The sequence below is a fragment of the Pagrus pagrus genome, assembly GCF_965226575.1.
Source record: "Pagrus pagrus genome assembly, chromosome: 7".
NCBI lineage: Eukaryota > Metazoa > Chordata > Actinopteri > Spariformes > Sparidae > Pagrus > Pagrus pagrus.
The window spans coordinates 6,072,784-6,097,568 of record NC_140191.1 but is presented as its reverse complement, the minus strand read 5'-3'; the positions used below and the strand labels follow the sequence as shown (position 1 = coordinate 6,097,568).

Below are 24,785 nucleotides of genomic sequence, written 5' to 3'. Positions count from 1 at the left end.
TGGACTTGAAAGTGGATTTAAAATATTAATTCTGGACACAAGATATTTATGAAAATCCAAAAGTGTCAGCCTGCTGGTGGTGCGAGTGGAGAAGTCGGATTCATCTTCTGAGGACAGTGAACGTCGATGTAAAATTTCATGGCCATTCATAATTAACTTTCCATAATAAACTTAGTATTCTGGTCTGTGTAGCTGAGCGGCGTCCTTCTTCCTCGAAGTGTTTGTGACTCTGGACTAATCACCTAATGTACCGAACACTAAGGAAACACTGAGAGGTGTGCTGGAGGTGTTTGTGAGTGAAGCTCCTGGCTGGTGTGAAATACTTGCCAAGGTAATTGATCAGAACCCATTTGGATGCATTAACATTCTCCTCTGAGAGTAATTCAAAGCAGGTAAGCATTGCTCTGACAGTGAGCAATCAAATCACAGCGTGACTCAACTGCAGAACAGGACTAGTAACAACAATGAAAAGAACATCTTTACTTTATTTTTACTTTTCTTTTGTCTAAAATTATTATTGTTTCCCTGAAAGATTTATACTTTTTCTTTAAGCAACATTTGAGCAGACAGCTTGAACGTTAATATCATTTTGAATACACTGGCCAAGGCGTGGTTACCTTATTGACTATTTTTTATTTGTTCAGGTGGTTCGTTCCTAGAAAAACAGCTCCTGGTGCCGCTAGAAAAATAAGCAATAGTACAATTTATAGAAATATTCCCGATTACATAGGTTGCTGAAGCATTGTATATAATGACCACCTATAGAAAGCAAAAAACACATGTTCATAATCTCATTTGTCTTCTGGCTTTGTTTCACAGGAACCTGGCATCCAACTATCTTGAACATATCTCCTGGAGGGTGTTTCATTTTCTACCCCTGCTCAACCTGTGAGTTTCTTATAATAAGGTCACTCTCGTTTCATTCAAATCACTTTAAATTCCCAGGAGGTCAAGCTGGCCATAAGGGGAGAAATCCTCTTACTGATTGGGCTGCACACCAACAGCAGGAGCCAAAAAAAATAAATAAATAATCAAGGGAGTCCAGCCACCTTACTCTGCCGCCGCCTGTGAACGGTTCCCTCCTTCAGTGCTCGTTTGGCAGCCGAGGTCTTGATGGTTGCCTACAGTATGTTTTGTAACCTGAATCATTTGTCTTCCATACATTTGGAAATTGGTAATTTTACAAATAATGTTTGCTGCAGGCTCACATTATAAAAATGTTCTGTTGAGGTATTAAACGTTTGAAGTCTTTGTGTTTCAGTTATAAACGACTGAAGGTGTTTGTTCAGTGTTAATATCGTTGACTGTATAAGATGTGGACGAATATGCACCTTTCTAATATCCAGCAGGGGTTGACTCCACTGCTTTAGGAGAGAATGACCCAACTTTTCACCTTTTAATTACCTCACTAAACAGTTTCTTAATGAGTTTACGATCTCGAGTCTTCTTCAATGCAGCATGATGTTCATTTTTGTAAAGTATATGGTCCCATTTAGAGGAAAATAGATGATAAAGCATTGAATACGCATTAGAGTGTGGCTGCCTTGTGATTGAAAAGTTGCTGGCCCTCGTTCTCGAGCAGCTCCACCCCCCAAAATGTGGTCACTCCTGGCTAGTGTTGTCACAATACTGGAATTTCTGACTTAAATACCTTGAAAAATGTCAATATTTGCTACCATATTTCAAACCAGGGGAGGAAAAATGACACATTTAGGACATGAAAATGTATTTTTTAATGGAAAGATAGATATAAAAAGGCTTGTGAGTTAAGCACAACAGAATCTAATTTAATTTACCTATGGCTGTCCTATGTGGACATATATTTTATTATAAACTTAGATAACATTTTTTAGTTTGAAAACACAATGATAATGACCAAATATAGCTGGGACTTCATTTTTATTCACCAAGGGCAGCAGTATTATTCAGACAAAGACAAACCGAGGAGCGAATCACGCTTTTGTGCTCTCACTTGACATCAGGTGACGTGCATATGCAGCGACTTTAAAGTAGAAGGATGGCAGGTAAAAAATACAAAAGATACTGAGAAAAAGCACACAGGATTTAAAAGGTTAATCTCTGTATTCAGAGAGGAGAAAAGAAGGAGAGAAAAATATAATTACCATTGAAGATATGTAAAGTTGCAGGTTACGAAAGGTTATTTTTGTATCTAAAGTTAAACAATTGCGAGGATTCATATACAAATCATTTGAAGTGGGGACGGTGGGTTGTAAAGGGAACATCATTCGTTTGTTGGTGCTCATTCTCCTTTGTTTTTCTCTCCAGGGTTTTGAGGGACAATCCTCTGGTTTGCTCGTGTGACCTCCACTGGCTCCAGCAGTGGCAGCATAATGAACGTGGTGACCTGGACAGCCAGATGTCTTGTTTCTCCGATGATCAGGAAGTGCCCCTCAACGCTTTGGTGATAGATAACTGCAGTGAGTTTGGCTTTTTTATTTATGATATCTGAACGGTATATATTATTCTGGAGGGGAAGGGATCTTTGATTTTACTGCAAAGCTCATGACATTTTAAAACTTTATACGTCTCTTCATGTGTTGATGGATCTTTGGAGTGACACAGTTTAATCCAGCTGGCTTCAAGAAGAAAAATAAACATTTGTTGTTCCTGTTCTGCACATTAATGGCCTCGACAAGCAGGTGCAGTGAAGAAGTTGGCTCAGAGCTGTTGCTTCAATCACACACAGTAGGAGCATCTTGTTGCCAGGACACACATTAGAGACCCGTGTTCACTGCTACGTGCTCAGGCCGTCTCCTCTGCCGCTCTCAGGTCTGCCTCTGGTGACGATCGACCGCTCCAAGGAGAAGATTCAAGAAGGAGGCAACCTGACGTTTGGATGTCATGTGACAGGAAGTCCCACTCCCAGTGTCAGATGGCGGACGGAGACGCTGCGCTCTCGCTTCTTAACCCAGGTAGTGAAGACAGATAATGATGAAATAACATTTTTTATTCTGCACACACTTTGGTTTCTTTGTGGTCCCTTTCTTGTTTGCTGCACATTACTAAAGTTAAATTCCCTAAAATTTAGTTTGAATTTTCGTTTGTCTTTAAGAACGAAGTGGTCTTGCATCTACACGTCGTCGCTGTCCAGTCAAAGCCACGTATTTCCAAATTTGGTGTTTTGATAAAACTCAGGGAGGAAGTGCTCCTCTCTGATGGAGACATTCTCCTATTTCTTAAGCCAAACAAACTATCTACAAAGTCCTTGAATAATCTGAAAAATGAATTGCCACACAGCTGAAAACATGGCTGTTCTTCTTAGCTCATGAAAAGTTAACATTTTGGGGGAAAAAAGTGGTTTTGACTTGACAGCGACACAGTGCCTCAACCACACTGTCAGGGAGCTCAGATCTGGTGTCTGTCTCTGGAGCCAGGACTTCATGTTTTTGGAGGTAGTATTTGCTCTGTGGCCTCCAAAAACATATGTATTTTTCTTCCCCTCTTCTATTTTGTCACTTTATTGATGCTTTCATGCACTTTTTCCTCTCTGGCTTTAACCGTGTCTGACTGTTGCTGCTTGTGTCTGTTATTTGTCTGAAGCCGCATGTTGTTAGACCTGGTTGACTTTGTGTTGATTTTTGTAAAACTTACTATTTGTACTAACAAACTAACGTTTGTTTGGGTTCTGCAGTCCATTTTAAACCAGGGGTGCCTCAACCACCAGGAAAAGGTCATGTTTGGCTTAAAATACCTGTTTTGATTGACACAAACATGTCTGGAGATGTCCTGACATCTCATCAAAAATGTCCCCTTATTGCCTTTCACAATCACTGCTGGAAATTGTCCCTCAGTCTCCATAAACACATCCATTTGTGTCATGCTTACAAATATTGAAATGCTGTGGTCCCTCATCTAAACATGTCCAGTGGTTTGACACTTAAAAGTTTTGAGTCTTGAGCTGCAGTCACTGGCTTGGCAGCTTTCTGACCTGTAACTCCACGATATGACATTCAGGTCATAGACACGTCATGCACAAATGTGAACGTAGCAGTACTTTACAGGAAAATTGACTGCCAACATTTATTCCCTTCCTGTCCAGAATGTCACTCTTGATTAAGAAATATGGACCCTACATCAGTTCCTACAGCAGTTTTACCTCACAAACAGTGTTTTGTATTATATTTATAGGTATTTTTTTTCTCGAAAGATCTGGCGGGCCTGATAAAACCTTATGACGTACCAACTTTAGACACTTCGGGCAGCCCCGCTCTAACCCGTGTGCCTCTAAGTGATCCGCACTGTACGTAGTTTCTGCACTAACCACCTCTGCTCTTTGTGTTCTCTGCCGGCTGCTGCAGGAGTTTATTTGGGGCTCCACACTCGAGCTGGTCCTTTACCTCACCAATGTTTCCTCCAAAGACAACCTGCACAACCTAACTTGCGAAGCGGAGAACCAAGCCGGGCCCGGGGAAGATGTGGTGCAATTGGACATTGAGTGTAAGTGCCTGCGAAATAAAACCGCACTCCTGAAAGCGCACAAGGCTCAATACAAGTCGTCGGGCTTAATGGAGGTTAGGCCGAGAGCACACTGGGGCTATTTTTCTAGTGCAGGCAGGGTGGACAGCCAGAGAAAGGAAAAATGGACCGCACTGATTTCTTCTAAATGCCCCCTCTACAAATACGAGTATGTACCCACCATGCTTCTAATGGAGCTCTTTGTCATCTGCCACTCACTCCTGCGACTGGTGAGAAGTGTTAAAATAATACGAGTGAAGTGCTGCGGGTATGGCTTGCCATTTAATTTGGGGATACAATGAGAGGACGAAAGAGAGGGAACTTACCTCGCCTTGCTCTCAAAGAACACCTTCGCCCCACATAGACCGTACTTCTAAATTACAGCTGCAGCTTGACCCGAGAGGTTTTCGCCTTTTGTCTCCTCCTCTCAGATGCATTAGTGCATCTGGAAGTTGAGGAACACCGAGGAATGACAGCACCCAGCGGTCCCACACAAAACAGATTCAGATGCATTAGTGATACATTACTGACAAAACACTGCCCAAACAATATCGTATATCACCGACTCAGTGACACTCATGAGAAAATAAAGCCAAAAAAGAGCGGGGGCGCCGATCAGCTGAAGCCAAATGCACAAGCATCAAGGGACAGATAATGAACGTCAGGAAAATAGGGCTGATAACCCGCGCTAAGATCTGATTTGAGCCCGTGCTAATGGACTTTTCCCTCCTACTCCGGAAAACCGCTTCGTCTGCAGTGATTGGCAGCCTGTAAATGCGTTAGTGCAGCTAATCTATCAACATCGGCCCCCCTGGTGGACGGACACTCGTTAACCGCTAGCCCTTTAATTACTCTTAATTACCTCCCAGAACAGTGGGTGTTTACTGCTGAGTGGCTCTCTGTGCCATTGATTCACGGTACTCGCGTGGCTTACCTCTCATATCTCATCGCTTTTCTCTACTGCTTTTTTTTTTTTTTTTTTTTTTTTGCAATGTCATTTTTCTAACCTGAAAATAAAAAAAACATAAATCAGAGCTTTATCTATACCCATCATCAGGAAAAGTGAATATTTTGTCTATGAATCTACCTGGACTGATGATCCATTGTCCAAATCTGCTCATTAAACATCATCCTCGCCTTCCTTTTAACCCCTAAATAGCTTGTGTACGGTGTGTCGAGGTCTCTAACGGATGATTAGTTAAATGTGATAAACAGCGCTAATTCTCACTCAGTGTAACGGACTTCAGCGGGCCCTCGCTAAAGAGACAAAATGCCTCGGTATCTCCTTAGCGCAGCACTTCCTGAGCCTGGGTCACGGGTTAAGAGCAGCAGAGTGGCCTGTGCAGTGTGAGGGGGGTCTCTGCACTCGAGAGTCGTGTTCGATCTAAATGAGGCCATTTCCTGTAACTTCACGTCCAGCGGGCGCTTCCAGGTAGCTTTTGTGGTCAGGGGGGCACGACGACGACCAGGATTTATTATTCATAGCGGGTCAGCACAGGTTTGCAGTACAGATGGAGAACATTGATTCATGGAAACTCAGAGAGAACCTGCAGGGCACTTTAACAACTTTATGTTACACATGATGCATGATCCAAGTGCACATTAGGCATATAATTGTAGCGTGTAGGCTTGTGCATGAGCGTTTCTCTGATCATTATTTGACCTGTGCAAAGTGGTGTAAAGTCAGAGGTGGAAAAAGTACACACATCTTTTACTCAAGGAGAAGTTGTGTAAAACAGACTCTGGTAAAAGAAGAAGTACGGAGTTAACTTCTTTACTCAAGTAACAGTAAGAAAGTATAGAAGTAGAACGTTTCCCTCTGAAGGACATCTCTACCGGACATGTCTGTGCAAAGTTAACTGAACCTCGTGTCATATTAATATAATTCAAAGAGTTTTAAACTTAAAGGTAGAATCAGGAGGATTTGACCGAGCTGTTCGTTAAACACACCAGAGAGATAGTTGATTGAATCTCATTTCCAGGACGTCAAGTACCAACATTTTTGGTTGGTAAAGCGTCTCGAGCAGCAACAAACTGAGAAAAAAGGAAATCCAAGCAGAGGGCTGCAGGGACTCATACAAAAATACATATTTTTCCTCTTACCTGTAGTGTTATTTAGCCATCTGGATTGTTTTGGCGTGAGTTGCCGAGTTTAGGGACTTGTCGGCTCTAGAAATGTCCTACCTCTCTTGAATATAATAAGAGGAGATGGTTCTCAGCTTGTGAAGCTCAAAGAGCTAAAAATATTTTTGGCTTCATATTTATCATTGGGCAAGAAACCAACTTTGCCTGTTTTCACTTTCTAAGTTGACATTCAGTTAGAAAAACAGGCCAAGAGCAGCGAACCAACTCGCAGCTCAACATTTGTTGGGGAGGGATGTTATTCAGTTACTTTTTCTCCTGCATCTCTTCTTTAACCCACCCTGAACTCAAACATCTGTCTCTGCCCAACAGTTCCCGTCAAAATCCTCTTCCTGAAGGACGCAGTGCAGCAGCACCACTGGTGCTTCCCCTTCGCTGTGGATGGCAACCCTGAGCCAAACATCACCTGGCTGTACAACGGCAATGAACTCAAAACGTCGCGCTTCACATACACCCAGCTCATCCCCGACTCGGATGACGGATCGGTGAAACACGGTTGTCTCTTCCTCAACAAGCCCACCCACATCAACAACGGCCTGTACACTCTGATCGTCGAGAACAAGCTGGGGAGGGATGAGGCCACGGCCAATGGGTCGTTTATGGAGAACCCCTTCGGGACGTACGATCCCGAGGGGATAATTCCCGGTGAGTTCCTGAAACTATTTCGTAGCTGCAGAATGTTTTTTTTCCGAGCAGCATTTCCATAACGAGCGGAGGAGGCCATTAGAGGGCAGCCAGAAGAGAAATCCACCTGAATAACTTATGATTTTAACACTGGTTGTTCCAGCGCTGAAACATTTGCTTGATTTATCTGTTTACCTTAAAATAAGGTGCACAGAACAAAGCAATGAGCGAAGAACAAGCTGATAAATTGATAAATCACCTATCCTGATAATGGCATCAAGAACTATATAAAGCATTATATATATTATAGACAATTATAAGTACATAAAACATGTAATCATTATTGTTAAAGATCTGTAAACCAACAATAAAGTCGTCCTGGTTAACTTTTAATGGCACAAAACTGAAAACCACTCATTCATTTCCGTTTCTATTTGAGTAAAGTGGTGCATCATCCTAAAAAAGCAAAAACTTCTTGCTGAGTCTCTTAATGACAAACCAGAGACGGTAGAAAAGACTTGAATCATCCAATTTAGAGCACAAAGACATAATTCAAGTTTGAATGTCCTACTCGTCCTTAAAAACTGAATAACTGGGTTTTTTTTCACAAATGTCCTTTTCTAAGTGTACTGTGTATTTATATTAACAAAACATTTTTAATATCGTGCAAAATAAAGTTTTAAAAATCATTTTTTGGTCTCAAATGATACCAAAAATGCATTTCCTGCTGAAAATACAGTGTGAATTCTGGATCGACATTGCTGAAACTGCAGAAATTGCCTATGCTGCCTCACCAAAAGTCAGTATGTTGGAAATATTCGTATATTTCCCCCGACCGTGGGATCATGATCCACTTACTTAATCCGCTTTGCCACGGGGCAGCAGGCGTAAGGGTCTGAAATGGGGATGCTTTTGCTCTCCATCATTTGTGACCGCAGATGTGTTTGTATTCTCTCCTCCTACATGCTACAGTTGTCATTAATCCAAGTAAGTCTTTGAAAATGTTTAACTCCTTTAAACATCTTTGCATGTCTCCTCACTGCATGTTCTTGACGTGAGGTCCGTCTCGAGTCATTTTTCTTCAACGTATCGTTTCTGCTCCCCAGCTCCTACGAACGATTCAGACATGAACGTCACGGAGAACCCAGAGAGTCGAGTGTTTGTGGTACGTCTGCGCGTCATCGTTCCCAAATACAAATGTACCAATCGCTGATGTGAGTGAGCGTAACTGTGTGTGACTCTGCTTGTCTGTGTTTGAACAGGTGTCTGTGGCTGTGGGCCTCGCTGTGTTCGCCTGCACCTTCCTTCTCATCATGATTTTGGTTATCAACCGGTGTGGCCAGCACTCCAAGTTCGGTATCCACCGTAAGTTTTTATTTCATGCATAACTTGGCTAGTTTGATTAAAGGAAAAGTTATGTTGGAAAATACACTTATCCTCTCACGTGCTGAGAGTTAAATGAGAAGATTGATACCGCTCTTGTGTGTTAACACTAAATATAAAGCCAGTTCAGAAAGTCACTGGTCTCAAAATAATAATTTGAGCATGTAATTCACATCGTGATGTTTTTTATGCTAAGCTAAGCTAAATAGTTACTGAATCTAGCTTCATGTTAAGCGTTCACACAAGAGAGTACTGAAAAAAATCTTCAGCAACGCAGACTCCTTCTGCGAACTCGTCGAAGTTTCACCCGCAGCATCAAGATTTCTTGGAAACAACCGGTTTCTGAGTTGAAATAACTTTTTGGGAAAGACGTTTGTTGCAGAGAACGAACGTCAAAATCCTTTATATCGCCTTCCATGAAGGAAATCGATGACACCGTCTCAGCCGAGAGCCACAATCAGAAGCCGCATACGTGAACTGGAACGAGCCGTAGTCGAACGTTCTGCCAAAATTACTGTTTCAAAATCTGTGATGGATCCTGTCAGGCTCTCAGAAGGTAATGCACGGCAGAGACTGACTAATATAGGATTTCCACTGAGCTGTAACTTTGCACGCGGGCAGCCGCTGTGTCGGCCGCGCTAAAGTGCCTTAATTACTGCACGAGAATGGCGGCAGAAACCTCCCTTGGCCACCGGCACGTGGTGAGGGCCATTAAAGAAGATGGATGGATGGATGGATGGATGGATGGAGGAACAGCTAGACGATATAGCTCTGCTCGGACCCCACCCCCCGACACACACGCACACACACACACACACACACACACATCTGCCCCTTCTCACTCTCAAAGTGCCTAAGTGGGCCTGATTGCCTAAGTGGACCCTGCTCTCTCCTTCCTTCCCTCCATCGCCTCCGTGCTCTCTCTTTGTTGTTCCATTTTCTAACGGTGTTGGACTCTGGGGGTTCTGTGGTTTGCCTTGCTGAGTGGGGTTTTACAATTTGGGCCCCACTTGTTTGGCTTTTAATACGCACTGTAGCCTCCTAACCATTCAGGCTTTTCTATATGGTCATTTCTTCAGTTCTGATTGCTGCATGCTTGTTGATGATGGTGATTATTAGAGCTTGTCACCATGGTACCAGCAAAATGTGCAACCAAGTTTGTGGCGGAGAACGTCCGCTTTCCTCGAAAAAGGGATAAAAATGGGTTCTGAATTGCTTCTGTCGATGGCCACTACAATCACAAGTAGTTGGGGGCTGATTAGGTGTTACTTATCGCTCACTTTCGCTCCTCTGCATCCCTCCCTGTTTCATTAGGTTCATCGGTTTTGGGTACGGAGGATGAACTGGCCGTGTCGCTTCGTTTCATGAACTTTGGGACCAGCCCGCCCTCCTCAGACGAGGACTCGGGTTTATCGAGCTTTGTAGAGAATCCACAGTACTTCTGCGGCATCATCAAGGAGAAAGACATGTGTGAGTGTTATTTCTCAGCTCGTTTCCACTTGTCACTGATTCCACATTCATGCTCACTCCCCCAGATTTACTCGATTGTTGGTGCTATTATCTATTGTCTCGTGTCTGTAATATTTAAGTGTCCTCGACGCTGCCTCTGACTGCCAGTTACAATACGCACAACAAAGTAAACTGTAATTAACTGTTGGTGCAAACGAGACAATGCTTCAAACGTTTTCAAAACCTTTTTTTGTGTATTTTATGATCAGGCGTCCAGCACATTAAACGGCAGGACATTGTGCTGAAGTGGGAGCTGGGTGAAGGAGCGTTTGGGAAAGTCTACCTGGCAGAATGTGCCAACCTCAGCCCCGACAGCGACAAGATGCTGGTCGCTATCAAGGTGAGCAGATTTGCACCGTCAACTCTTATTAATATGGTTTCATTCCCTGTAAACATCTGCAACAGTGAAACCGTGTCAGCTGTCAGTGTGAAGCCTTACAGGCTGGCCACACTGGATGCGCAAGCAGTGCGTGTGCGTGGCGTTACGTCTCGCTTTTCATTTCGGCGTCCGTGTTAACGGCCTGTAGACAGTCTTATCGACATCATACCAGCGTTTCACTACAGTGTTAATGTCTTTATCAGTAGAATATCTCACAGACATGAAGTGAATGCACACAACAGGTGAAGTTTTTTCCTCTGCCTCAGGAAAATCACGTCATCATATGTAATTATGACATTTTTAAGCAACAACACTTTTACTGTAGCTTTTTGAAACGCCACTTATATTTGATTTTCAGCACAATAAAACAAAAGAGATAAGCAGTACCTTCATTTTTTAAATAAAGTTAAAAAAACATATTTTTAAAGCTGCTACGAGGAGCTTTCTTTTTTTGTTGATTCTGGCGGCCCCTGTGGACAAGAGCAGCAAGAGCACCACTGCCTCCTGTCGTAACGATGTTCATTCGGCTTGCTTTTGGAAGCGAGTGAAACAAAGACGCAACGTATACGTAGTATTATAGTGTAGATATGGATGTTTGCAGGATGCATAGCAACGAGGTGATCTATCTGTTTGTGACTACGAAAGATTAATAACTAAGAAAACGTTTTAGCAACACTACTGTTCATACACCGAGGTAAGAAACAGATTTGGTTGCTCGGTTATTGTAATTTTGTTCAGCTAAAGCTAAAGTTATCAGCGGTACCTAGTGATGTAATTCATAATAATAAACCAACAGCAAGATGTAGCTTGGCTTGGTGTTAATGTGCACTTCGTGGTCTGCTTTAGTGGCAACGCTCTCAGTACTTAAAACAAGTGAAATTGTGGGGTTTTGGCGGTCAAGAGGTTTAAAATGCTGACCATGTAAGTGCAACATCCAGTCCAGTTTGGGACCTCTGTTGCACGCCATCCCCCTTCTCATTCCCCTCGTTTCCTGTCAGCGCTCTACTGTCAACTATATATAATCTCAAAAATAAATACTTAAGAAAACTTCCTAAAAGTAGTTTTAAAAAAAGCTACTTGATACGAGACCAACAAGAGAAAAAGTGAGCACTTAAATCTTCCGTATACTGAAATAATATCCTGCGGTTTCAGGGTGGGATGTTTTTGTTGAGGACAGTCAGGTGGTTTAATACGCAGCTCATGTTACAACAAGTTAATGCAAACCACAGAGTCTGCTCAGGTTTATCATCCCATTAATCAGTCAGGTGCTTTTATTGCAACACATCATCACTTAAAAGCAGGAGTGCAGCTGGACGATTCAAGCCCCGATGAAAAAAAGACTCCACACAACTTTATTTTTGTTTTCTATCACACATTGACCTTTTATTACACTCCTCAATGTTGATTTAAGATGTTCCCTTTTACCCCCAAAGCCCAATAATCATTATCTCCATGTAACGGTCACAGACTCTGAAGGACGCCAACGAGTCGACGCGGCAGGACTTCCAGAGGGAGGCGGAGCTGCTGACGGTGCTCCAACACCAGCACATCGTGCGATTCTACGGCGTCTGTACCGACGGAGAGCCGCTCGCCATGGTGTTCGAGTACATGAGGCACGGAGACCTCAACCGATTTCTTCGGTATGTTGCAGAGCTTTTCACGACGGCCTGAGGGTCACGAGTTCAGGTCCCACCCCACATGAGTCCGTCCCTGCCGAACAAAACAGTGCACCTTATACACATCCACATCTCAATAACACAGTTTAACAATTAAAGAGCTTTCTCACAGCAGACATTTTGACTTGTCATCATAGGAAAAGCACAGGTGTTATGTTAACATCACCAATGGTTCTGTTCTGTTCCCAGTGAGCCGTGAGATGGAGTCATCGTTAATTTTATTATTTACACTGGAACTGAAATAATGAATCCATTATTTACTTTTTCCAGCTTCACAAATGTGAATATTTCATAGTTTTCTTCTACGGCGAAGAAAAATGGCTTGTTTTGTCTGACGGTCAGACAAAACAAGCTATTTAAATGTCTTAACTCGGGCTACAGGATATTATGGGAGACATTTTTGATGTGGCGAGGCGAGTTAATGTGCACAGCACTTTTCAAAAACAAGGCAATTCAAAGTGCATCATGTAAAGGCATAAAGACATTATGTCAAAATAGAAAAGATGAACAAGACAATATATAAAGCCAGAAAAGGTGGAAAAAAATACAGTGCAGTGCAAATTGAACTGGAGTTAGATTAAAGGAGCAGTTCATCCGTAATTTAAAAAATGATCTACTCACCGTCATGCCGATGGAAAGTGAAGTTTTGTTGTCTGCAAAATATTTCTGTAGCTTCACAGCAAAACAGCATTCTCCAAAAACAATTTAAAAAATCAGAAAATGGCTCTTTAGCACCATAAGAGCCATTTTAGGGTTTAATGTTTTAAAACGAGTCCCCATCTACTTCAGTTATTTAGGAGGATGCTGCAACACTGTTTTGCTTTGAAGCTCCAGAAATGATTTGTAGACTACGAAACTTCACCCCAGATAATGACTGGTTTTCACTTTTGAGTGAACTGTTCCTTTAATCAATAATAAAACTAATTGTTAGCGGCAGTCTGTTGCTGTCGTGTTAAAATGTCTCCGTCTCCGTTCACATCTTCCTCCCTTCCTTCACCGGCAGCTCTTAGATAACCGCTGATACTTCGACCGCCGTTAAAAACAAGAATCTCAGAGCAGCTCAGTGCGATCCTTAAAAAGCTGCACGGTCCACTGTGAGCTGCGGTGTCACCACAGCATCAGTCAAACCTGACGTGCGCTATAAGGCTGAACCCGCCGCGCTGACCTCGGTGGACTGTGTGGTTCCTGTGTGTTTAAGCACAAAAGGCACGAGGGAGACGGGCGTGAGGACCGGCTGTGGAAGTGTCTGTACGACCTGTACAATTATTTTTGATATTTTCTGATGTTGCTGCTTTTCCTCCATCTCTGCACTATAAGGTCTCGCAGGTCCTATTTGCATGGTGCTTATTTATCCAGGGTCCTGGAGATAGTCAGTAATTTGAGTCTCCCTGTAAATTTGGCATGTCCTTGTTTTTCAAAGTCCAAATTTGAGGATAAATTGCCCAAAATTGTCTTTTTTTTTTTGCTAAAGTGACTCAAACTTAATATCAGCTATGATTATTTTTTTAGTCCGTAATTTCTCCTCCACTCGCTATTCACATCACCCTAATGTCACGGGGCACAGACGAAGGCAGTGGATTGTATAGATGAACATTTTGTTTTGTCTAATTAGAGCTGAAAAACAAAAATGTCCCGGGCTCATGGCTCATATTCAGTAAATTCGCAGCGTGTCAAGGCGTATGTATTATTTACAAGTTGTCCTCACACAATAACGGCGAATGGAGTGATTTTATTTGAATTCTCACGGCCACAAAACAGAAATACACAAGGTTCCTTGAACTGAGCTGAACTAATGTGATACCCCCGAGAAGAGGTTACGCAACCAATTAGTTTGTGGTAACGCTTGAATTGTGTAAGATGGTTATGGAAAAGATTTATAATACGTTTCTCAAATTGTAATCCAAGTTTTGTAAAAACCTCTGGAGGGAGCTGGAGGGAGCGACACAGTCTGGACCCATTAGAGCTCACTTGGCACCTGGGAAACCATCTGACAGACGCCGTGGACGCTGTGTGCCAGGTGTCCTCCACAGGAGACAGATTGGGAGTGAAGACACACGGACAAAAACACACACATGCGTGCACACAGACTGAGATATATGTTTCACCGACGGATGGAAATCGCATTTCCAGCAGACAGAATGGGTGAAACGTCTGAGGGCCCCCACAATGCAGCTGCTTTCCCACCCTGCCACCTGCCTTTTAAACTAATAGTGATTGTATAGACAACTTCCTTTGTAAGGAGGGGACCAAGTGGAGAGGAGAGATATTAGGATGGATGGAGACACATCATCTGTGATTTGCTCATTTAGGCTGGACTCGGGACGTGCGAGTGGGTGTTTATGATCCACAACTGAGAGTCAATGTGCTCTGCATCTCCGAATTGCATTATTGCAAATCAATTGTAGGCGTATTACAAGCCTCATGTTTTCTATTAAGCATCGCTGTTAAATGGCTTTATTATGGCGTGGTCACGGCCACCGTCTCAAGAGCTCCTACATGTCAGAGCTGTTCAATCTGCAGATTGCACGCTGAGGTCATTGTCCTTCAGGTCACCCAAGGTTGGTGCCATAGTTACCGACGTACCGGGAGCCGCGATCCCAGCGCTCGATTAGCTGAGCAGCCAGCGGGAGCGGAGAAGAATAGCAGAGGCCGGCATGCTCTGCTCTTTACAAATGGAAATAAGTGTGCTCATACAGTCCACTAAAGGATAAAAAAAAACAATCCTATCGATAGAAACAAAAATGTCCTTCTACGAATTACGAAAAATATTCTGTCTTCTATCAGCAGTGATGAGCAGAACTAGCATAAAAGACCTGAACAAAGACAGCTGGCCTCCAAAGTAGTTTTTAAAAAAGCAATGAAACCTTAAAAATGACAAAATGATAAAGTGCGTTATATATAAGTTGAGTCATCATTAAAAAATCACTGTTTGTTTAAAAAAAGTGCCGAGCGTGAAGTTTAGTCCAACTAGAGTCCAACTAGCTCAACGACACAATTACCAGCATACTAACCAGACTCGTCCCAGTGCAGCGTAAACAGCAACACTCCCCCTGTCCCCGAGCTCCCAGTCCGTACCGCTAGCTGGATGGCTAACTGAGCTAACTAGCTAACGGCAGCTACAGTTAGCAGTTGCTCTGGTGAAATACTGCCCCCTCTTGTTAAGAAAAAAATGAAAAATGTTTTACTCTATGTGCCATTTGTTTATTTGATAAGATTAGATTTCACATTAAAAACACATGATAGGCTTGTAAAATAAACTCTGTAAAAGAGAATTGTTACGGATTAAGTGTTTTTTAAAATGTTTTGGCTTGTGACCCTCTGAGACTAAAACCTGTCTCATTTGAGTTTCTTGTCACGTTTCAAAAGTCTTGCAGTTGTTCACAGTTTCAGCTCTTTTCAACAAAGAGACATTTCCATTAAACTTCTCAGACACTTTCATAGAAATAACTTTTCTAAGAATTAACAAGGTCAGATTCTCTGTTATTTCACAGCAAGTAAAGATAAGAGAGAAACACAAAAACACAAATATACATTTTCTGCAGCAGAACTTTTTTTTTTTTTAACCATTTGTCTCATTTTTTCTCCCATTAATCATCTCGTGACCCCTCAGATTCATCTTGTGACCCTTTATGAGGGGCCCGACCTCGAGGCTGGGAACCTTTGAACTAAACTGCCAAATTAAATTAGGAAGTTAAAACTCTTTTCCCTCATGATCTGTCTAATAAAGCAGAAGTTTAATTGAATAATCAGGAATAAAAAACAGATGTACAATCACGTGTTCCTCCTGTGTCGCCCGCAGAGCTCACGGTCCTGACGCTCGTATCCTGGAGGAGACGAAGATGCCCCCGCTGGGTCAGCTGACGCTGCCTCAGATGCTGCACATCGCCGCCCAGATCGCCTCGGGCATGGTCTACCTGGCGTCGCTGCACTTCGTCCACCGCGACCTGGCAACCCGCAACTGTCTGGTGGGGGAGGGCCTGGTGGTCAAGATCGGAGACTTCGGCATGTCCAGAGACATCTACAGCACAGATTACTATCGGGTGAGCGTGTGTTTTATATTCTGATAGATAGCACTGCGTTTGCTGAATGTGTCTCAGATTGAAAGGCGTCTGTGTGAAGCCTCATAAACTCCAGTCATTAAGGCCACGTCCACAACCTCCTCTGAAAACTCACAAACTATACAGACATTACATTACAGACCAAGGAGAGAGCTCAAGGTGATTTTTGTGGCTGTGAGTCCATTTTCTTTTTCACATTGAACTAAAATACCCAATTGAAGCTATTTTGGACGTTAAAGCTCTTATTATTCAGATCGTCTGCCTCGCATTGATCTGAAGTTCCTCCTCCAGGTATTCAGAGGTAGTGCAAGGATGAACAGATGAACTGAACACATGAAAAGATTGTGTTTCTGCTTAGTTCCTTCGAAAAAGCGAAATAGTTGAACTCTGTTCCTTTACCTCGCATGTGAAATGTCTTCCCTGTCTCCGTCCTCAGGTTGGAGGACGTACGATGCTCCCGATCCGCTGGATGCCCCCGGAGAGCATCATGTACAGGAAGTTCACCACAGAGAGCGACATCTGGAGCTTCGGCGTGGTCCTCTGGGAGATCTTCACCTACGGCAAACAGCCCTGGTACCAGCTGTCCAACAGCGAGGTGGGTCAGGACGGAGAGCTAAATGACAACTGTGACTGTCAGCGATGACAAAGATGGTATCTGCTGTTGGGGAGTTGATTCATTCGGGTGGCCAGGAAAGATTTTAGTCACCGAATGAGACAGCCGCACAAACATGTCTCTGTCTCCGTCGCTCCATTTTAAAGGGTCACGTCACCCAAATTACAAAAAGACTTAAAATGAAGGTGAAGGTGAAGGTTAACCCGGCGTTTAAAGCACTCAAAATGTGAGCTCTCACTGGGATCGCTATTATTTGGTTGAAACTGAGCAAATTAAGCCGAAACTAAGTTCATGGCTACACACCACTGTGGCGGCTGCGGCTTTGTCCAGGGGTCGGCGGTTCGATTCTCGGCCTCTTCCGTCTCCACGTTGAAGTATCCTTGGGCAAGACACTGAACTCCACCGGTGTATGAATAGTTATCGGTCCCGATGAGCAGGTGGCGCCTTGAATGGTCGCCTCAGCCACCAGTGCATGAATGTGTGTGTGAATGGGTGAATGCTGACCTGTGTTGTGTCGCTACAGCTAGAAAAGCGCTACATGAATACAGTCCATTTACCATTTAAACGGGGGTAAATGTATTTTTCTCTAGTTTGGATGAGAAGCAGTTGCAACTGTCTTACTGTAAGTGATCAACTGTGGAAGTTTCATGGTGGTATCTATTAGTTCACCTGTCATGTCTCTCCACACACATTAAAGGAAATTGCAGCCGGTGGCCTCAGATGACACTTTAAAAGCCAGCTGACAAACAGTAAACGGCATTTTCTTATTTGTGTGGCCGGCGGGAGCGACTGTGGCTCCAACCAGAGAAAGTTTTCTCTTGACAGAGTGCTTTCTTTCCGCCGTTGTGGACGGAGTTTAGTATTTCACTCTCGGGTTTTACGCCGTGTGCTCAGATTTCCTTTCAGACATCAGAACTTATTTTGTCATCCGGTAATTGAATTTGATCTCCAAACCTCAACGAATGAAAGAATCTGAGTGGCTGGTGGCTAAACAGTGGGGTGTGTTTGTGATTCAGGTGAACTGTCCCTTTAAAGTGGACTCACACAACTACAGAGAATTGTCTTGTGTTATTGTTTCTTTCTGGCAAATTGGTATTTAGGTTATTACTGATTCACCTGCATTGTTTGTGGGAGAGATGATGTTTACCATTGAATTTTAGCTTTGTCACCTTAAGACTTATTAAACATATCGATATGAGTTTTATACGAGTGTAGATACTAACTTCTTCAGCTGACATGGTGAGCTTGTAAAGAAACAGTTTCCTACTTACACATCCAGCAAGATCATTTACTTGGAGTCATGATTCTGCCAAAACCTGGAGAACTTAAAGGAAAAGTTCACCCCAGAATGAAAATCCTGTCATCGTCTACTCAACCCCAAGCTGAAGGAGAGTCGGGTGAAGTTTTATAGTCTGCAAAACATTTCTGGAGCTTCACAGCAAAACAGTGTTACAGCATTCCTCTAAACAACTGAAGTAGATGGAGACTGTTTAAGATCGTTAAAAATTCAACCAAAAAATGGAAGCTTTGGAAGCCGAGACACCTCATTGATTTGAAAGGACAATGTTTACACTCGCACAGATGCACAGTCGAGCTCTTGCACCCACTTCAGACGGGGTGCATGCTAATGCTTTTAGCTTAGCAGCTACAGTGAAGATTTTGGCGTAATAAAGGGTGTAAATTACATCTTTAAAATCAGTTTGGGATCTCTGGGCTTCTGGGGACTTGAGACGAGCTGTATGGAGCCATTTTAAGTATTTTTCAGTTATTTTCTTTTTTTTACTTTTTAAAACAAGTCCCCATCTATTTGTTCAGAGCTCGAGAAATGTTTTGTTTTGGACATTAAAGCATGAAATTTCGAATTTCCAAATCAACATGGGGATAAGTAGATAATGACTGAATTTTCATTTTTGGGTAAATTGTTCCTTTAATTCCAATATTCACTCTCTTTTAGCTGTAAATCCTGAGGGTAATATGTGACTCTTTAGCCTCTAAATGCTCCGGTATGTTCACCAACTAGCAAAATGATGTGTTGCGCTAAAACTCACTATAAAGTTGAGAGGATGTACAGATTCAGCTGATAATTCTCTGTAGGTCCTTTCACATTTTTATTTCATTGTCATGTGTATCAAACTTTTGGTTTGTAAGTATTGTAGCCCCTTTAAATCCATTTAAATATGTGAAGTTAACACGATTATTTCAACCCGTACTAGTGCAAACACTTTCGTAAAAAGCAGTCTGAAAGGTTTTTCTCTGCTTTCTCATAAGAACGAAACATTTTCACTGCAGTCGAAGACACTTCACAGCATATGTTGCTGAAGTTTTTTCAGCTGCTCTGCACTCTTGAACTAATCGATACATTCATAGTAATTAAGGGCAGTCCAGTCTAGCCTTTTCAGCTCCAGCACCGAGAAGTGGGACTCCATTGTGACCACAGCGGTGCTATTACAGGCCCAAACCCTCTCTCCTTTCAAGAGAAGGGTAGATCACTTTTCTCAGGCACTCAATTCTAATCGCATTTTAGCCCAGGGCCAATGAGCTTTAACCTTGTTAGCCCAATCTGTCTCGGCCAATGAGGGACAAGTTGAATTATCATGTTGCCCAAACACGCAGTGGCGGAGATAAATCATCCAAAAATACTGACTTGGCATGCCGTGGCGTCAGCGGCCATTTTGGGCAGCCTTTATGAGTCTTTTTTGTCGAGCTGCGCGGCCGACTGACGGGCCAATTTCGGCGTGAAGTCGCTCAGCGCTGACAGGCTTCCTCTGTTCATTGTGCGAGGCCGAGGTTAACAATGAGAATGAGATTGAGTCGGTAACCCTTCAAATGGAGAGTGCGGTGAAATCCTCTCTCTCATCCTCGACAGTGATTTATTCACTGAGCAGAGAGAGCGTGTGAACTCAATCTGTCGTTGTGGCCATTAGTGCCTGAGCTGGAGGTTATTCATATTTTGGCTGCTCTCGTTTGTCCCCGAGGTCTCCGCTAATGGACACCGAGCTGTAAACCTGTAGATACGACGGACGGTACCGTTCTGCCAAAATGTTTCTGTTTATTCGGAAATGCTGCCAAGATTTTAATCTGTCTTTTAAATATTTACCTCAATATAATGGTGGTGAAGGTAATATAATTTGTGGTGCTCACAGTGCTTAAAAACTACATTAAAAATTCAGCAGCGTCTGTTTCCAGCAAGTGTTCCTCAGATACATCAGTGATTCCCAACCAGAGGTACTCGGACCCCAGGGCCTGTTTCTGAGACTGTGCATTAGCTGACATTTTGATCTGGTCGAGAAGGAAATACAGCATGTGTACATATATTTGTATTACAGATTGCTGCGATGTTGATTTTAGTACATTTATCAACACAATCAAACAATAAACCACCAGCTGAAGTGGGCCAACTGTACAGGGCACGAGTCAGAGGTAGAAGTACTCAAAGTATCAAAGTAAAAAGTTTTCTTCTGTGTAAAGTCAACTGAACCTCACGTCATATTAAGATAATTCAAAGACTATTTAACTTAAAGGTAGAACCAGGAGGATTTGTCCGAGATGTTCGTAAATGCACCAGAAAGATAGTTGATTGTCTCATTCCCAGGACGTCAGATACGAGACACTAACACGCCTTTTCTCCCCGTTCCAGTCTCCCTCTCTGTCTGTTTCCGTCTTCTTACGTCTGACAGGTTGAAATCAGTCTTGTGATGTTGGGAAGGCGGCGTGCAATGATGCAAAAATAAATATAATTGATTATTCCCCTCATATGCATTAAAACTAAAGTAACAAGCCTGTTGAAAAAATTTAAGGAGGAGAAAAAACATATATTTGTGTTGAAATGTAGGGAGTGAAAGTAAAAGGGTTGTCAGAAAAAAGAAACAGTACAGATACCTGAAACATCCACTGAGGAACAGTAAAAAGGTAGTTGTACTTAGTTTCATCCCACCTCTGGTACCTTGTTCTTCTCATAAAATCTATGATCCAGCGTGAGACAATATGAATTTTTGAAATTTGGGTGAACTGACCCTTTAAATAATAAGTCAACCTCAAAAGATCTGAGGTCTTAAGTTTAACTTGCATCTCTTTTCCCCCCAGATGAATTGAGTACAGATACACTATATATGAGTCTAACGCTCTTTTTTTTTTTTTTTTTCAATAGGCCATTGAATGCATCACGCAGGGACGGGAACTGGAAAGGCCACGCACCTGCCCCAAGGAGGTGTACCTGCTGATGCAGGGCTGCTGGCAGAGAGAGCCCCAACAGAGGATGGTCATCAAGGACATCCACAGCCGCCTGCTGGCCCTCGTCAAGAACCCGCCGGTGTACCTGGACATCCTGGGCTGAGAGAGCCAGCCTCACAGCTCAGAGGCTGGAGAGATGGAGGTGTTGATTTGAGGCCTTGTTCCTTTAATTCCAATCATCTAATCAGGGGTTTAAAAGTATGTCAAAATCTCCCAGTTGCTGCTTTTTCCAGCTTCAATGCTCGACCTGCCCGACCCCATTAACTGCCCCGTCATTCTCTGGAAACCTGTCAAATGTTTACCGAAGTGTTAAGTGTTTATCTGAAGTGGGATCGGCCCGACGCAGGGACATGCATGGATAAGTGTTGAAGTAACTGTATATACCAGACGAGGGCCTGTCGGGGACATTTTATACGACTCTACAGCCGACACTTGTGTCGAAAGGCAATTAGAAAATGAAACATGATTACAGGAGAGGCACTTCACATCATGAGTCAAAAGTGGAAACCAATTTTTTTCAGATTTGGGTACAGCAGACAGTCATTTGTATAGTATGGTCGCTGATTTTGGATAAGTTTTGATATGGGAGGTTGTTAAAAGGCTTTCAGTAAATGTATATAAGATATCAATCAAAACCTTGGAAAGCTCGTGTGTTTCTCATGTGTCAAATCCAGTGTATCATATGAGTATTTTTCCAAAACGAGAAACGAAATGTCATATATTAGCAGTGAAAGTGTGTGTTTACATTTAATGCCGTCTGTTTTGCTGTTAAATACGGACAAAAAAAAAAAAAAGAACAACAGTTTGACCTGTGGCCCTGCCTTGCGAGACTCAGGAGTAGCTTTTTGTACAAATTAGCGATGTTCAACATGCGACTGTAGCGACCTGCAAAAATCAAAGCGCTGCGGTGAAATTCAAGTAAGGGGGCAAGATGGTGGGGAGGTGCCACGCCGAGATGGTTTTAGAGGCAACAGATGGATTAAAGTGAGTGAAACTCCAGGAGGAGGCGGACAGATGGCACTGAAACAGAGACTGGAGGTGAGGCCACCGCCATGGACAAAAACAAAGGGTTTAAAGGGACAGTTCACCCCAAAATCAAAAACACATATTTTTTCTTCTTACCCGTAGCGCTGTTTATCCATCTAGATTGTTTTAGCGTGAGGTGCCGCGTTTTGGAGATATCGGCTGCAAGAGATGTCTGCCTTCTGTTGAATATAATGGAGCTCGATGGCACTCAAAAATACATTTAAAAAGTCAACATCAGTGTCTCTTTCTAAGGAAATCCACAGGTTTTCTTTACATAGCACCGTGCGCAAGGAAGCACAGATGAGAAAATGCATACTCGTGCACAAGAGGCTAGCAGGCTAAGCTGCCTAACGTTACAGGACGCCATTAATGTTTACATCCTGTGCCGTCACGAGCATGAGCCTCTCGTCCATGAGTAGATGTTCGCTTCTTTTTGTGCCGGGGTAGAAAATAGTGCTCACAACAAGGTCTGTGTATTGTCTTGCGTATTTGGGTCATTTTTTTTTTTTGGAAAAGAGAAATTAATATTCGTACTAAAACAATCTAGATGGATGAATAGGGTTCTGCAGAAGTGAGTCCAAAAACCCTGTAATAAGTTTGCATTCATGCCCTCCTGGTTCCCTCATCTTGAAGTCAATGGGATTTTGGTTAAATGTCTGACATCAGGTTTGTGGTCGACACAAAATACAACATTTTCACGTTTTTGACATTCAAGTATCAAAATATTAAAGTAATGTAACTTGATTTTCTTTCTGTTACTTTTGGATTACTTCAACACAAACGTAACAAATAAAGACGAGAGACAATAAATAAATGAGACGATTTCTATTTAATCTCAATAACGAGTAACCCCCTTTTTTACTGAATGTATCTGTAATCTCATTACATCTATTTTCCGTAATTTTACCAGAACACAGTTACCTTTTTTTTGTATCCTGATTATGTAATCCAATCCCAGTAAATAACCTACGTTATTCTTAAAGCTTTGACGTGTCTTTAAAAAGTTGCTAACAAGTGGCTCAATGAGACTACAGAGTCTGTCGGGGACATTAAACGTCATCACGGCGAACAGAGACTCATCTACTCATCAGTCCGTCGTTACAGGCCGACTTTAGTTGCAACTTTCCAACTTATGGATTGATCCATTTATTTAATTTTTTTGTTTCCGGGGATTTTGTTTGCGCTTCAAAAATCATAAACTTGTGTTTGCCACGGAGCTTGTTTTTTATCCAACTGAAAGGTCACGTAGGCTTTTTGTTGAGGGAGCCAGGGCGATGCTAACGTCCGGGTTAGCCTCCAAAAATAGCACTGAAAAAATAAGTATTTTGGATTTTTCGGGGTGAACTCTCACTTTAAATTCAACCAAATGGGACATTTAGTGGGTGAAAGACAAACCAGTGTGATGCCTGTAAGTGTAAATATTAAATGTACATTAATGTCCAAAATATATATATATATATATATGTATATCTTCATGTATTGTTACTCCAGCACTTTGTATATTGTCTGCCCTTAAAAATAAACAAACTTGATTTAAAAAAAAACAAAAATGTGCAGCAGCCTGTGCGGGAACATCCCTCTGCATCAGTCAATCCGTCATTATCGTATGCTTCAGAGCGAACAATGATTTGGGCTGCCGTCTGTACTTAAAGTTAGACATCTTAACAAGGCTATTCAAGAGCCTTCTATTATTTTGACGAACTAATCAGCAACCTGCGACGTCTCCACGGGATGCTCAGGAGACGGTTATTGAAAAGGAATAATCAAGTTTCATATTGCCTTACCGCCGGCCCTCCAGCAAACAAACACCCCTCCAAAACCAAACCCCTCTCTCACTACCCACCCTCCCTCTTCTTCTTCTTCTTCTTGTTGGCCACCGCCACCACCTCCACCTCCACCCTTCCTCCATCACTCTGTATGCAGAGCGTCTCCAGGGAGTGGTAATGGATTGTGAGTAATGCTATCATCCCTTTCTCTGTCTCTCTTTCTCTCTCTCTACCTCCTCTGGTGTACCGAGGGGAGATGAAAACACTTGGAGGACTCGTGTCTGGCTTATTGTTTCTTCTAGTGTCTACAAGCAGATTCTGGCCCAGATAGGATTAGTACAGGCTGTAGTGTTTGTCCCTGCTATCCTGAAGGGCTCCATTTGTGGGGTTTTTTTCAAAATGAACCTTTTTAATAAGCACTCGAGTCTCCAGCCTGGTTAGATATGGAATTTGACTATAATAGGAGCTGGAAATGAGGCCATTTTTAAAATGGAAGTCCTATTAGGAGGTCTGCAGAGGGGGAACTTTCCCCCTTTTTAATCTTCCACCTCATCGTATAATGCATGTGTGTGCGGGATATTGATTTCTTATGGTAATTATTTCTTCTGTGTTAATGGAAGTGGCGATTCATTTTGGTCTGTGTCCGCTGCTAATAATAAAACCACTCTGTGTGCTTCACTCTCCATCCTGTAAGGCTTTAAATGCAAGAGAACACAAAATGTTGAAACTGAGTCAAACCAACATTTTTTTTTACAACTTGGTAGAGAAAAGAGGGCAGAAAATGAAAAAGACTTTGGAGGTCACTGTTATTGAATCTGAACTCTGTGCACTAGTTAAGTATTTCTGTGTGTGCAGCCTGGAGCTTTTTAAATCTAAATTTCTGTAATAATTCACACATCACAA

The 24,785-nt window shown here is 42.5% G+C and overlaps 1 protein-coding gene across 1 annotated transcript in view; it reads left to right on the top strand.

Annotated features, from left to right (window-relative positions):
• The window catches only part of ntrk1 (neurotrophic tyrosine kinase, receptor, type 1), a gene marked incomplete at its 5' end in the record, with an annotated part of 31,562 nt that extends 10,292 nt beyond the window's left edge, over positions 1-21,270 (top strand). Inside the window, 13 exons of the mRNA XM_084358352.1 lie at positions 820-888; positions 2,287-2,438; positions 2,791-2,933; positions 4,320-4,458; positions 6,931-7,263; positions 8,349-8,407; positions 8,505-8,607; positions 9,940-10,095; positions 10,344-10,474; positions 11,981-12,153; positions 15,989-16,229; positions 16,684-16,842; positions 21,008-21,270. Coding sequence (XP_084214478.1) covers positions 820-888; positions 2,287-2,438; positions 2,791-2,933; positions 4,320-4,458; positions 6,931-7,263; positions 8,349-8,407; positions 8,505-8,607; positions 9,940-10,095; positions 10,344-10,474; positions 11,981-12,153; positions 15,989-16,229; positions 16,684-16,842; positions 21,008-21,193 — 2,044 coding nt within the window. The 3' untranslated portion in view covers positions 21,194-21,270. The remainder of the gene's footprint in view (positions 1-819; positions 889-2,286; positions 2,439-2,790; positions 2,934-4,319; positions 4,459-6,930; positions 7,264-8,348; positions 8,408-8,504; positions 8,608-9,939; positions 10,096-10,343; positions 10,475-11,980; positions 12,154-15,988; positions 16,230-16,683; positions 16,843-21,007) is intronic.
• Between the last annotated feature and the right edge of the window lie 3,515 nt (positions 21,271-24,785).